The sequence below is a fragment of the Plutella xylostella genome, chromosome 23 (assembly GCF_932276165.1).
Source record: "Plutella xylostella chromosome 23, ilPluXylo3.1, whole genome shotgun sequence".
NCBI lineage: Eukaryota > Metazoa > Arthropoda > Insecta > Lepidoptera > Plutellidae > Plutella > Plutella xylostella.
Genome location: NC_064003.1, coordinates 977,093 through 990,581, shown reverse-complemented (window position 1 = coordinate 990,581; position 13,489 = coordinate 977,093). Strand labels below are relative to the sequence as shown.

Sequence of the window (13,489 nt, the reverse complement as noted above, 5' to 3'; positions counted from 1 at the left end):
TGACGTAGCTATATCTATGCAAGTCTATGAGTGCAGCTACGCTGACGGTACGCGCGTGATTTCGTGTGACACGTCGGTGCAGCCGTCGGTCGGGTTCGTCGGTCAGCGTACGTGTCGGTCGACCAACGAGCTATGAGCTTGTAGGGACGCTTTCAGTGCTTCGCTGACGGAGCGACCGACCGCGTGACCGACCGCATGGATTCAACACGTATCGCAGTTTGCCGTCAGCGAAGCACTGAATGCATTTTGCAACCGACGCGACAGTAAGCGCTGACATTCAGATGGTACGGTCAGGACGGTCAAGCACTATTTCCAACCTCAGGCAGATTATACAGAAGACCAAAGATTACAATTAAACTTGGTGGCCTTGGTGGACCAAAAGCTTTGGATATTTCATCGAGACGTGGACACTTCTGGAAACTTTGCGGAGATGTCAAATTGAATGTCGCTATATCGATGTGTTGAGGTATCTGTAAAACGCCGCTACTGGCATAGAGCGTGTCATTGACTGTGTGCTTGTCTAGGACCACAAATCAAGACTGAATTGCAAAGAGTAATTCAACAGAGGGATTTAATATCGCCAAAACTGAACAGAAGTGCACTGAATGCTTACATTAAACCAAATTCGGTGGTAGTTGCATGGGAAGCCAAATATCAAAGTTGCTCAGGAATTTGTCTAACTTGGGCAATGGGCAGACTATTAAACTAGGCAGAAGACAAGCATACTATAAGTTGACCTGCATAAGGTAAACTTCGTCACACATTTACCTACCTTGAGTCCGTTACTAAAGTCTGAACTCAAAGGTCTTCAATCAGTGCACCCTGCCAGTGATGACGTCTGGTTCCTCCAACGGATTAAAGTCGCTTATCGAGCAATAGAAACAGCTACGCGTTTCTCTGAAGAACTACATCACAAATAAGGTAATTCGTAAGAGATCTCAACCAAGCTTTTAAAATCTTCCTCAAGCTGAAATGCCAGTGGGCCAAATATTTAAAGCAAACATTAGACTTCAGAACTGCTATGGGCATGCTCGCAATGTTGCTGTTGTTGCTCTGGAAGATTCGGAGAACTTGGACAGAGTCACTATTTCTTCGACAGGTTTATACGTAAGTAGGGTCAACCAAATCATCGTCAAAGTCATTGTCTGGAGTCTTAGGTTCCTTAGCTGCAATACCCTTCAGGTTCCAAGCCTTTTGTTCGGAGGAATTGCCGTCAAAACTAGTTCAGCAGCACATTTATGTAGCTTCATGATGTTACTACAACTCAAATATTCCATGAATAATTACATTAAAAACCGTACAAACCGTATTATTTCTCTTATGACATAGAAAAATTATTGATTTAACTGGACAAACAGTATTATCTTAACGAATCCCATAGCTAAACCGTCACATAAAAACATACAACAATCAAATTATTAAAAATTCAATAATAAAACAGGCAAGATAGTATTATCTAGAAATAATACAATAAAAATTCTACGTGCGAAACAAGCAAAATAGTATTATTTACATTATAATACGTTTTGATTCATCACATTTTGCGTATTTCGTAACTACACTTGTCTTAACTTAAGATAAAACGACCGGAGCCCGCGTTTCAGACATTGTCAGCGTATTAGGCTAAAATATGACTGTTTGTCCATCGACAATGCGTGTGCATCACAACAGGCAAGACAGTCGTATAGGTCCATATCTCGGCCCAGAAATGAGCTACAGATGACTGTTTTACCAGATTGTAGAGCATGATCTGTAGAATGCAAAATTGTAATAAAAAAAATTGCGATTTTGCAAGATATGACGGTTCGGATTGTCATGTGCGATGTGTAATGTAAGAGTCGATATAAATTCCCCAGTCATAATAATTTGCAAGTCACTGCTTTTCTGATCAATAAAATAATTTGTTGCAGTAAAATCTGTAAGCACAGTTAGAAGAATTGCCGGGTATGGGACACATAAATTTGAACTTTTTCCTGAGCAAGAAAAAACTGTAATAAAATATCAATGTGTGATAGTTACTAGCACTTTTCTCCTACAGTACCTAATTACATAATGGGATAATCAACACGTGTTTTAGCGCAAAAAACATTATGAAATACACAATGAAATAAAAGTTACAGTTGATTTCATGAAATTCATTTAAGACTGTCCCCCTCTCCCCTACTAATTTCTTCTCTTAACATACCCGAAAAAGTGGCATTTTATGATTTCTATCATTAGTAAATATTTAAAACATTTCTCGTTATGATTTTTTCTGCTAAAGTATCTTGATACTTTTGTCCGTTTTCAATAGTATAATAGAGTGGCCACTTACTTCGATTGCAACGCCCTCAATGATTCTCTACTCTTTTATGTTCAGCTGTATACCTAGTCAAATTGCGGGTCCGCGCTATTAGGTTTTTAAAAACTTAAATTAAAGACGAGCATAACCGTTCCGATTTGAGGTCCGTTTAATACTGACTCATACAATGACATAGTCTTAACACTAAGAGTGGCCTACGTGACCAATCTGCTGATACATCACTCTACACTCCATACAGTTGATGCTTTACAAAGTTGGAGATTCGTGGAATGATCCATCAGCATCCTGGCTGATGCAATAACAATATAATATGTTGCAATGCTTACAGTATCTCTGTTTATGTTTATATTTAAAGTTCCAGAAAGTTCTAAGGGTGAGATACTTGGGGGTACATAACTACCTTGATTTTGTGGTTCATCATAATAAAATTTGCCAGTTTCGCCTAAATTTTTTTCTTTAAAAGTAGCCGCTAGCGGCTTAATAATTGGTAAATTTATGCTGTCACCCTATTTTATCACAACTAACACTCTTAAAAGCTATTTATTTGAAAAAAATATCAATACAGGAGCTTTCTGTGCCAGCTGTTTGACGCCATACTTGTTTTGGTGACTACTAGCGCCGCAGTGGGAAAACATTCAAACTAAATTTGAATCATCTGACTGATTTTAAGTCCGCGATTTTCAAACGGCTATATTACAATCCGCTAACTAGTTTGACGTTTAGTGACGCTTGTTCAATCAACGTTCGGCCTAGTCATACAATTGAATAGCGTTATTTAATGAACGAGATAGTGATTCAATCAAAAAGAAGATTCAACCAGATGTCTACGACATGTACATAATCGAGTTTTGAAATGAAGGATAAGTAGGTACTCATTATAATGTAGAATAGATAGAAAATGTTATTCAAAGAAAACATAAGTAGGTACAGTCAGCTGCATAAATAGCTGTACACTACCTTGTCAAACTCACAAACTGCCTAATGCCCTCCTAGTCGAATTTCGACCACGGCGGCCAATCTCAATTGAGATCAGCCATCTACGCTGGAGTAGATTATAGTGCCCAAGTGTGTGCGCAGTACACAGGAGCACTCTCTGTTCCATCACTCTCATAGCCCAATGGGACGGATTGACCGACACGACTGGAGAGAGCTAGGCGCAGGACCGACTGCTTTACATGCCCATCCGACAGCATGGATCGTTTCACTGTTCCGGACATCAGGTGGTCAGCCTTCTATGTCCTAACCAAACTTAGAACCACAATTTAGTAACACAAATTGATGGTCCCACCCGGGAATCAAACCCGGGACCTCTGGGTCATGAAGCGAAGCTTCTACCACTAGACCACAGAGGCAGGCCGCAGGCACAAACTGCCTATTCAATCATTGACGGTTTGTTTGACAAGGTACAAAAGTATATAGCTACTTGTGCAGCTGACCGTACCTAATACACTTTTAAGCCGGATCCAGACATGTATCATTTGCCCGACCCGGCTTTATTTGCTGCATCGATTGGTAGGGTCAATAATATAATTATAGGATGCAATCCCTTTAACATAAAACGAAAACAATGAAATCTTACCTAAAAGTACAGGCGCAACTTTCACAGATATATAGTTTATATATAAACACTCACACCTTGTACTAATGTACTCCCTTGCGGGGTAGGCAGAGGTGCATTGCTGCACCCACTTTTCGCCAGTGTTTATGTTAGTCCCAATGTTATAGGGGGCGGGCCTATTGCCATTTTACGGGCACATCCAAGAAGAACAAATATCTGCCCCGGCCGGGAATCGAACCCGGGACCTTCGGTACAAGAGTCAGCGTTGCTAACCGCTGCACCATCCGGTCGTCACAGATTTTATCCGGTGCTATTACCGAGTGTTAAAAAAAAGAAATGTTTTTTTTATTATTATAATTTTCTTTCTACATTATTAAGAGTACTTAAGTGGGAAGTACTTAAGTACTCTTAATAATGTAGAAAGAAAATTACTTCAAGTGACCTTATAAAATTTTACCCTGAATAGGGTGGCACCAGCAATGTTTTTTTGTACTCTGAGTGGACACAAATTACGGCTTCATGGGTTATACTATGTCCATCTTATTAATGCTTTTTTGACATAAGTATTGAGATTTTGATTAAGTCTGGTAAGTAAAGTTGGTTTTTGATGTATATGTACCATAGACTTAGTATATACTGGCGTATAGACCAACAAAGCGAGCGAGGGAGAAGAAAATCCCTTACGGAAATTTGGCAAGATAGAAAAGGATAGCGAATCCAATGAAACTGTGACTGGTTTTGATTGACAGGACATCACACATCGGCACGCGGAAAATCAACACCTTAGTATTTTGGATGTAATGATATGCACATATATGTGGGTAGGCTCCCGTGCACAATCAGTAATAAACCAGCATCCATACGTAACGGTTGTTTGCTCATGCGAGTATTGGTGGCGTAGTGGATAAGGCCTCGTCCTCTCAATCGAGAGGCCGTGGGTTCAAATCCTGACCTGTACCAATGAATTCTTTCAATTGTGTTTTCAATTAAGGATTTTAAGTACAATAATGAAACCTGCACATCTAGATTCCTAGATGTGTATCCTAAGTGCATTGTACTTATCCCAAAACGGTGATATGTAATTTGCAACCTATCACGTGAGTACTGAGTAAATCTCCTTTACAATCTCTCAAACCTCTGACTACCCTTTCGGGGATTACAGTCGTGAGTGCATATGCATGTGTAAGTTAAGGGGGGGACGCTCTAATTTTAACTTTGTATTAATATATCTCGAGACTGGGTTTGATCCACATAGTTTCATGCATTTTTTTTGTATTTAAAGATTTTTTAAGCGATACCCTACACGATGAGGTAGTTAATCAAGTTTTCGCTATATGGGAGGGGGGGTGTAAAAAATAATTATACTTCGATAATTTTCAAAACAATTTTTTGGATTATCATTATACACATCTCCACCAATTTTCGTGGCAATCGGTGCTGAAACGGCGGAGAAAGAGACAGGACAGACGGACGGACGGACAGACATGACGAAACTATAAGGGTTCCTAGTAGACTTACAAAAAACCCTACAAAGCATTAATAAGATGAACATATTATTATTATATTACCTAAGTACACATAATGTTTACGTACACTTAACTTTTTTTTAAACCTATTGACCAGGTAAATATAATACAGGGTATCTATTTGGAAAAAGATGTTCGATGAATTCGCTATTTAAAGGTAAATCTAGTTTTGATGAACAAATCAAGTCTAAAGCCGGCTTTAAACCGGAACTATGTTTAGTCTTCATTTTATAATAAGGGGGTAAGTTTAGTACTCGCAAATCATTGGCTTCATCTCGATGAAGCAGTGCGCCGCCGTGATAATCTTGGCTGGAGCCACGAGGGTGCCCCCGCAGTATGTAACGTAGTTGAACACCCCGTCCAACCACCAGCCTCTCTTGAGTGCCACCTGTTGAGCACCAGCATAATAATATACTGTATTATTTCGTTCTTGGCACAAAAGGTAAACAATGTAAGGCTCGCTTGCCCGGAACACAGCGTTAAAAATATAAACGCAGAGGTAAGTAACTCAGGGTTAACTTTGTAAAATTATAAACAGAACATTTAGTTGGGCCAATGGAAAGTGTGTCTGAAGCGTCCGTAGTCGAGCTACCGTCAGTGATCGTTACTGATCACTGAGGTTCAGCAACACATGGCACGGTCAGCCATTGGACGGGTGACCGATTTCAAGTGGTTCATTTCTGGACGCTTCCGTGCTTCGGACGGCACGGCTTCCGTGGGTCCCGGTTGCTGCTTTGGCAGCAGTCGTTAAGCCTGGACAGAGGCCTTCGGGCGGCTTGAAAACATCTCACAGTGGGGTTGCCAACTTACCCGACAACTCTCACAGCACAAGTTTGCTTGTGTTGGGGTCCACCAACCCGCACTAGGTCAGCGTGGTGGACTAGGCCTCAAAACCTTCCTTCATTGCAAGGATACTCGTGCCCCAGCAGTGGGGACATGATGGATCGTGATGATGTGACTATAAGAACTATAATATAACTTACATAGAATGGTACTTGCCCGAGCCTGGCTTCAACTCCATTTAACACTCGTCGAGTAATTTGTTCGTCATTCACCTCATTCGCTAGCAGCTCCTTACTTTCATTTAGACGCGTCTTAGTGGTCATATTGAGGTTTTGTGCTCTTAATAGTTCTAAGCTAAACGAAAGACTTAAAATAATATAAAATGATTTCAAATAATACATATTTTCAACATACATATTCTATGGATGAATTAAAATTCATTTTCTTCTTTTGATAGCTGAGTTTGATAGGTACTATATTTGTTTGTGTTTTTTTCTCTGTGCTGTTTACACTCGAGTACGCCTTGTTCTAAGGTTGGCATTTACCACAAAATCACAAAATCTCCCCAAAATGAAATGCAAAGAATAAAAGAATATTATACATTCTACCATAGACGGAAGCATAGACCTACTAGACCTATGGAAGCAAGGACTTAGACCTTGCTTAGACCTTGCATTGAGGCATCATTGAGGCGTTTAGGCGTTTGTTAAAAAAAAGTTTACATTATTGGAGAAACCTTGGAGAAACAGTTGGCGTTGTCTGAGTTACTAGAGTTATAGAAGTACTATTAAAAATACTATTAAAGTAAAAGCGGTGGTGGCGTAATGGATAAGGCCTTGTCCTCTCAATCGAGAGGCCGTGGGTTCAAATCCTGGCCTGTACCAATGAATTCTTTCAATTGTGTTTTCAATTAAGGAGTTTAAGTACAATTATATTTCGTCGCTTCATTCTTCAGATATAATATACCAGGTAGTCCCTTTAACCTACAGGCAACATCGCACGTTCTTTAAAGAGTAACTAAACGATACTCGATTTAAAAAATAAAACTGCTTTTCCGGTTCCGCTCCTCGTCCGAGTGTCACCTTTGACAGTTCGTCATTCCTTTTTCGTGCGAGGCAACAGACGCACGCGCTCCCGCAAAAATGCCGAAGCGCAGTGCTCAAGAAAAGTTAGAACGTTACGAAAGAAAAATACGAAAGATACAGGAAAGACAGAAGAGTAATACTGAGAAGAATCGACGTCGAATAGCACGATCTATAGTTTCTTCGGACGATGAAATTAACGAAGGTTAGTAAAGTGTTATTTTTTTTATATAGAAAAGTGCTAATTTCAAGTGTTAAAGTGAAATATCTATTATAAAATCGGGATTGTTTTCGAAGCAATTGCGATAACATAATCATCTGCGAGATGATTATGGGTCATGCATGACCAATCAGTACAAATACGTGAAACCTAAAATAGGTATGCACGTTCCGTACACGTCGTAATATTAGCGAAACATAAATTTGTCCTTATTATTTTCGAACAATATCGATCTACCCTCAAGTTATTACATTGGAAAAAATAATTAAAATGAACTTATTTCGTCTTTTTAGAGGCTGGCACGGTTCAAATTGAACCTGAAACTGGCCTAGCTGATCAGTGGGAAGACGAGCATCCCCCAGCGGCAGCCCCCGCCTCACTTGAGAGCGCGGAGCCCGCACTGGACGCGGAGCCTGCGCAGGCCATGCCGTCGCCCGCGGGCGCCCCGGACGAGGCCGCCCCCCTCGCCGCCGCCGTCCAGATCCCCGACGTGATGCCCGAGGCGACCCACAACGCTGTAGACTCTGTCCCCAGCTGCATGGATCTGGATCCGGAATTGATGTCAGCGCTAGGGGCTTCTACGTCCGACACAGCTGAGTTTGGTGAAAATATCCATAGTAGCCTAGCCAATCTCTGGACTCCTTTGTTAAAGAAGGGATTGCAAAAAGAAGAAAAGGACAATTTATTAAAAAATTACCTCATGCTGGCGTCACTCTCTGACAACACCATCAAACAGTACAGCGTCACTCTTAGGCTCTGGTGGGAATATTGCGCTGCTCACAATACCACAGTTTATACTAACTCCATACCGTTTATACTATCTTTTCTAACAGAACAGTTCAGTAAAGGTTGTTCATATGGCTCTCTCAATAGTCACCGGTCAGCATTGTCCTTATTTTTAAATGATAAAATTGGTTCAGACGACAGCATAAAGCGATTATTAAAGGGAGCTTATAAGCTCAAACCAAGTGTTCCTAAATACACGTCCACTTGGGACCCACAAATAGTACTCAATTATGTTTCAAATTGGTATCCAAATTTAGAATTAAGATTAGAAGACATCACAAAGAAACTTGCTATTCTATTGGCACTTACTACAGCACATAGGGTGCAAACATTATCTTTAATAAAAATTGAGAATATTTCAATAACTGGTAACGGTGTAAAGATAGCCATAATAGACATAATTAAAACCTCATGTCCGGGTCGGGATCAACCTACTTTGTATCTACCCTTTTTCAAGGACAACTTAAAAATATGCCCTGCTTCAACCCTCAACGATTATATTTTTGTTACCAAAAATATGAGGGCTTCGAATGTGGGAAACCTGTTCTTGACCCTTAAATCACCACATAAGGCAGCTACAGCGCAGACCATCAGCCGCTGGATCAAACAGGTATTGTCAGAGAGCGGCGTAGACGTAGGCACTTATAGCGCTCACAGCACGCGACACGCGGCCACGTCGGCTGCGCTCGCCGCTGGTGTAAGTGTCGATACGATTAGGAAAACGGCAGGCTGGACCAGCTCATCAACAGCATTCGCTCGTTTCTACAATAGGCCTATTATAGACGAAAGCGGCTTTGCCAAGGCAGTTGTTTTGCCAAATTAATTAATAAGACCCTATAAGGCTCGATGGTTGTAAATAATTTGATTTAGCTTACGAATTATTATTATACATAGTTGCGTAAATCATAAACTGATTGTTGATGTTAATTAAGGGACTAGTCCTTGTTTGTTTTGTTATGATTGCAAAATAAAAGTTTTCTACTTTATAAAAACACATGTGTTATTTTATTATTATTTACATAATAAGCAAGCATCCTATTCCCTGTATCTCTCTAGTTAGGACACAAAACTTTATCTCTGAATATCTACCTGGTATATTATATCTGAAGAATGAAGCGACGAAATATAATAGATGATCAAACGAACTTCTAAAGCGAAGTTCGATCATTATTATATGAGTCGCTTCATTTGAAGATATAAGGACCCCCCCAACCCATTCTGTGAATCACAAGACACATTGTGATTACAGCCCTAACGAAAGTTTTGTGATATAAAAAGCTCTAAAGAAAATGACGAACTGTCAAAGGTGACACTCGGACGAGGAGCGGAACCGGAAAAGCAGTTTTATTTTTTAAATCGAGTATCGTTTAGTTACTCTTTAAAGAACGTGCGATGTTGCCTGTAGGTTAAAGGGACTACCTGGTATATTATATCTTCAAATGAAGCGACTCATATAATAATGATCGAACTTCGCTTTAGAAGTTCGTTTGATCATCTATAATACCAGGTGCTCTTACGGTGGTGGAAAACATCGTGAGAAAACCTGCAAATCTAGATTCTAGATGTGTATCCTGTGTGCAATGTACTTATTCCAAAACGGCGATTCAAGTGAGTACAAATGTGCTGTGAAAAGTGGGTGGCTCGCTTGTGAGCCACCTCTGACTACCCCTTCGGGGATTACAGTCATGAGTGCATATATACATATATATGCAATCAATTAAGAAAACCATAAACATTTTCTGTCGACTGTACTTTGAGATACGGAAAAAAACACAAACAAAAATGAACCTTAAATCTATGTTCAACTTTCTATCAGATACCCATAGCAGACACCTCCGCTCCTACCATAATATTTTGTTGTCCTTACCACTACATCATTTAGGTATTATGCTTAATTCCTTCTCCGTTACAGCTGTCCGACTGGAATGACCTCTCTGAATCTATGAGGAAGGCTCCCAGCCGAGCAGTATTTAAATCACTGGTTCGGGCTCATTATCTCAGCAGGGTAGTACAGAAGAAAGTTCATATTTTTATGCACCTCAGTTATTGTGTGTTTATATTATTATAGGTATACAGGGTGTCCCAAAAGTCAACGTCATCCCTTAAAGGGCGGATAGGTCAGCTCATGAGAGGCCAGAATATCACAATATGACCTTAGTAAAAACTCGATAATTTTCGAGATATTGACACTTTTATGAATTTGCTGAAAATCGACACCTTGGATCAGTTTTTTGCGTGCTGCCGGTACAAAAATCCATATTGTTAGAATTTGTTTGGTGTTGCATCACCCTGTATAGCCCTGCTATTGATCGCAGTCAAAAAAATATCGAGTAATGCTGTATGTTTAAAAAAAACACGGTTTTCAAAGTCATAAAAGGTAATCGTATTTTTTTATTAACAACTTTGACTCTACATACTGTAAAAAAAATATACCACGCAAACCTGGCACCTTATTTGAAAAGATTGCTCATTTAATGCAGTTTCCAAAATGGTATGAAACGTTGCTATTGTTTCAATTAACAAAAAAGTTATTGCTATTTTAGTACAAAACGACCTCGATGTAAAATTGTTTGAAGGAAATTTATCTGACTGAATTTATTAAGGGGTAAGTCATGTTGGAATGAGTAAAAGTAAAATAGGTGGTGGGGTCAGCCGTGGCAACATAGATGAACAAAAATAGCTAAGAAAAAACTTACCAAACTCTTATAAAACATATTTTGCGTTTTTTACACCTTATTTAAAAAAACAAACATTTATTGACTTTAATTTTTATCCATTCCGTCCAATAGGAGAACCATCAAACCATGGATCACTGTAGGAATCTTGAGATGCATTCGCAATAGGGATCGCATGCACTTCAAACTTAAAAAGACACCAAACAACGAAGTTCTTAAAGTAACATATCATAGATACAGGAACTATTGTAACAAAATTCTGAAAAAACTCAAGACTACTTATGAGCAATCTGAAATAGAGAAAGCATCTAAAAATTCGAAATCAACATGGAATGCTATTAAAAAAATTACTAATTCGGCTAAAGTTAAGAATATATCGGATAATTTATTACGTATTGAAGCTAGCGAGGATAAGTCCGTTGAATCTGTCAATATATTTTTCAGTACCATAGGAAAACAACTTGGCAAAAAAATTACTGAAAACCGGACTGATAATTTTGTCCCATTCAAACCACCACCTTTTTCGCCTAAAAGTTTTGCTCTTTTAAACACATCTGAGGATGAAGTAGAGGCTATCATCTTGGCTGGAATCTTAAATCTGAAAGTGCGACAGGCTGGGACAATATTCCACCAAAATTATTGAAAATGGCTACACATGCAATAGTACCACCACTTACAAAAATATGTAACCTTGCTCTAGAGACTGGCATATTCCCTGACGTTTTCAAGCGATCACTTATACACCCAATTCACAAAGGTGGAGATATAGACAGTATCAATAATTATAGGCCAATATCTGTACTTCCTGCTCTCTCAAAAATTTTGGAAAAAATTCTGAACTGCAGATTAATGAAATTCCTGGAGGATAATAATCTCATATCCAGTTGCGAGTTTGGCTTTAGAAGAGGCAGATCAACCGAAGATGCAATTAACCACTTAGTTGATCATGTGGTCTCTAAAGTTTATATGAAACAAAAATGCCTTAGTATCTTCCTTAACCTAAGAAAGGCATTTGATACTGTCCATATACCCAGCCTATTGATCAAAATGGAGAGAATTGGTATTCGTGGCCCACCGCTTGAGATTTTCAGAAACTACCTGACTAATAGAGTTCAGCGAGTAAAGATTGGTAGCCAAATTAGCTCAGATGCCCCCGTTACATTTGGCATCACTCAGGGAAGTATCCTTGGCCCAAGTCTTTTCCTTATATATATTAACGACATATGCCAGATCGATTTGGAAAAAGGAACAACCAACTGCTTTGCTGACGACACAGCACTGGTTTTCCATGGAGAGACTTGGGAAGAGGCTTATTACCTGGCGGAAAAGGGGCTAATGAAAGTAGCGTACTGGCTAGACTCCAATCTTTTATCGCTGAACATGGATAAAACAAAGTACCTTGCTTTCTCTATTCGTAACAATACAGGGCCGCCACCGGATTTGTCACTGAGATTGAGACTCCATAATTGTTGCGAATCTGAAAGAACAATCTGTGACTGTCCAGAAATCTCACGTGCTGAACAAATAAAATACTTGGGAATAATCATGGATGACAAGCTCCGTTGGAAACCACATGTAGATTTGACGACCTCACGTGTTCGTAAAGTGATTTGGGTGTTTAAGCGTGGCATAGCTGATTTGAAAGTTTAAAATATGGTTTACTATGCTCTTTGCCACTCCTTAATAAACTATTGCATTTCTGTGTGGGGTGGATGTTGCAAGACTTTTCTGATACATCTAGAACGGGCACAAAGATCGGTTCTTAAAGTTATGACGTCCAAACCTTTTAGGTATCCGACTTAACTATTATATTCTGTGTGTAAAGTCCTAACAGTCCGACAAACTTTTATTCATCACACCATAGTCAAGTACCATCTACGCGTACAATTTAATAAATTATTATTTGATACTGTCCGACGTAACTACAAAGTTTGTAATGTTCCCCAAACCCGTACAAGCTACATTCAAAAACAACATTACTTCCTTGCTCCATTTCTTTATAATAAGCTGAACAAATTGATTAAATTTTATCCCATGACCTACTCAACCTGTAAAAAAGCTCTCATGAACCACGTTTTGACGCTAGATTATAATGAAACAGAATATCTTCTTTTAATGTCTAAATAATACCAGCTCACCTAATTACTAACTTATAATTAATTATTTACTTATAGGTACCTATACACTAATCCCAGCAAATACAGTGTTTAATTTAATTTTTTCTTACTTATACCTTTAAGACGCCTAACTTTGTATAACCCTGTCAAGAGGAAACTGGCGTCCATAACACAGGTTCGCACCTACCATGGATGCCATGTAACCATTTAAATGTTATTTCTTTTTATTAAGGTGTCTCAGGGGGGGTCCCATTTTTTTTTTGTTTGGGAGTAATGTGGTGCTTTTCTTACTGGAACTTTTTCATTGCCTGTGAGTGTAGTTACAAGTCATCGTGAGATTTATTCGGGCAAACTTTTCTCCGTGTGTAGTCGTGTTCTAAAATGTCATGCTACCTCGCCCCCGCCACCTCTTTTACCCCGCAAGGAGGGTCGCGCACGAA

The 13,489-nt window shown here is 39.3% G+C and overlaps 1 protein-coding gene across 3 annotated transcripts in view; it reads right to left on the bottom strand.

Moving 5' to 3' along the window:
* The window catches only part of LOC105397812 (venom peptide isomerase heavy chain), a 90,872-nt gene that overhangs the window by 24,190 nt on the left and 53,193 nt on the right, over positions 1 to 13,489 (bottom strand). For 2 of the 3 annotated variants that reach the window (XM_048629643.1, XM_048629644.1), the window contains exon 2: positions 5,641 to 5,774. In XM_048629643.1, the coding sequence (XP_048485600.1) occupies positions 5,641 to 5,774 (134 nt within the window). Of the gene's footprint in view, positions 1 to 5,640; positions 5,775 to 6,369; positions 6,592 to 13,489 lie in introns of those variants that run through there. The other variant, XM_048629645.1, reaches the window with a different exon arrangement.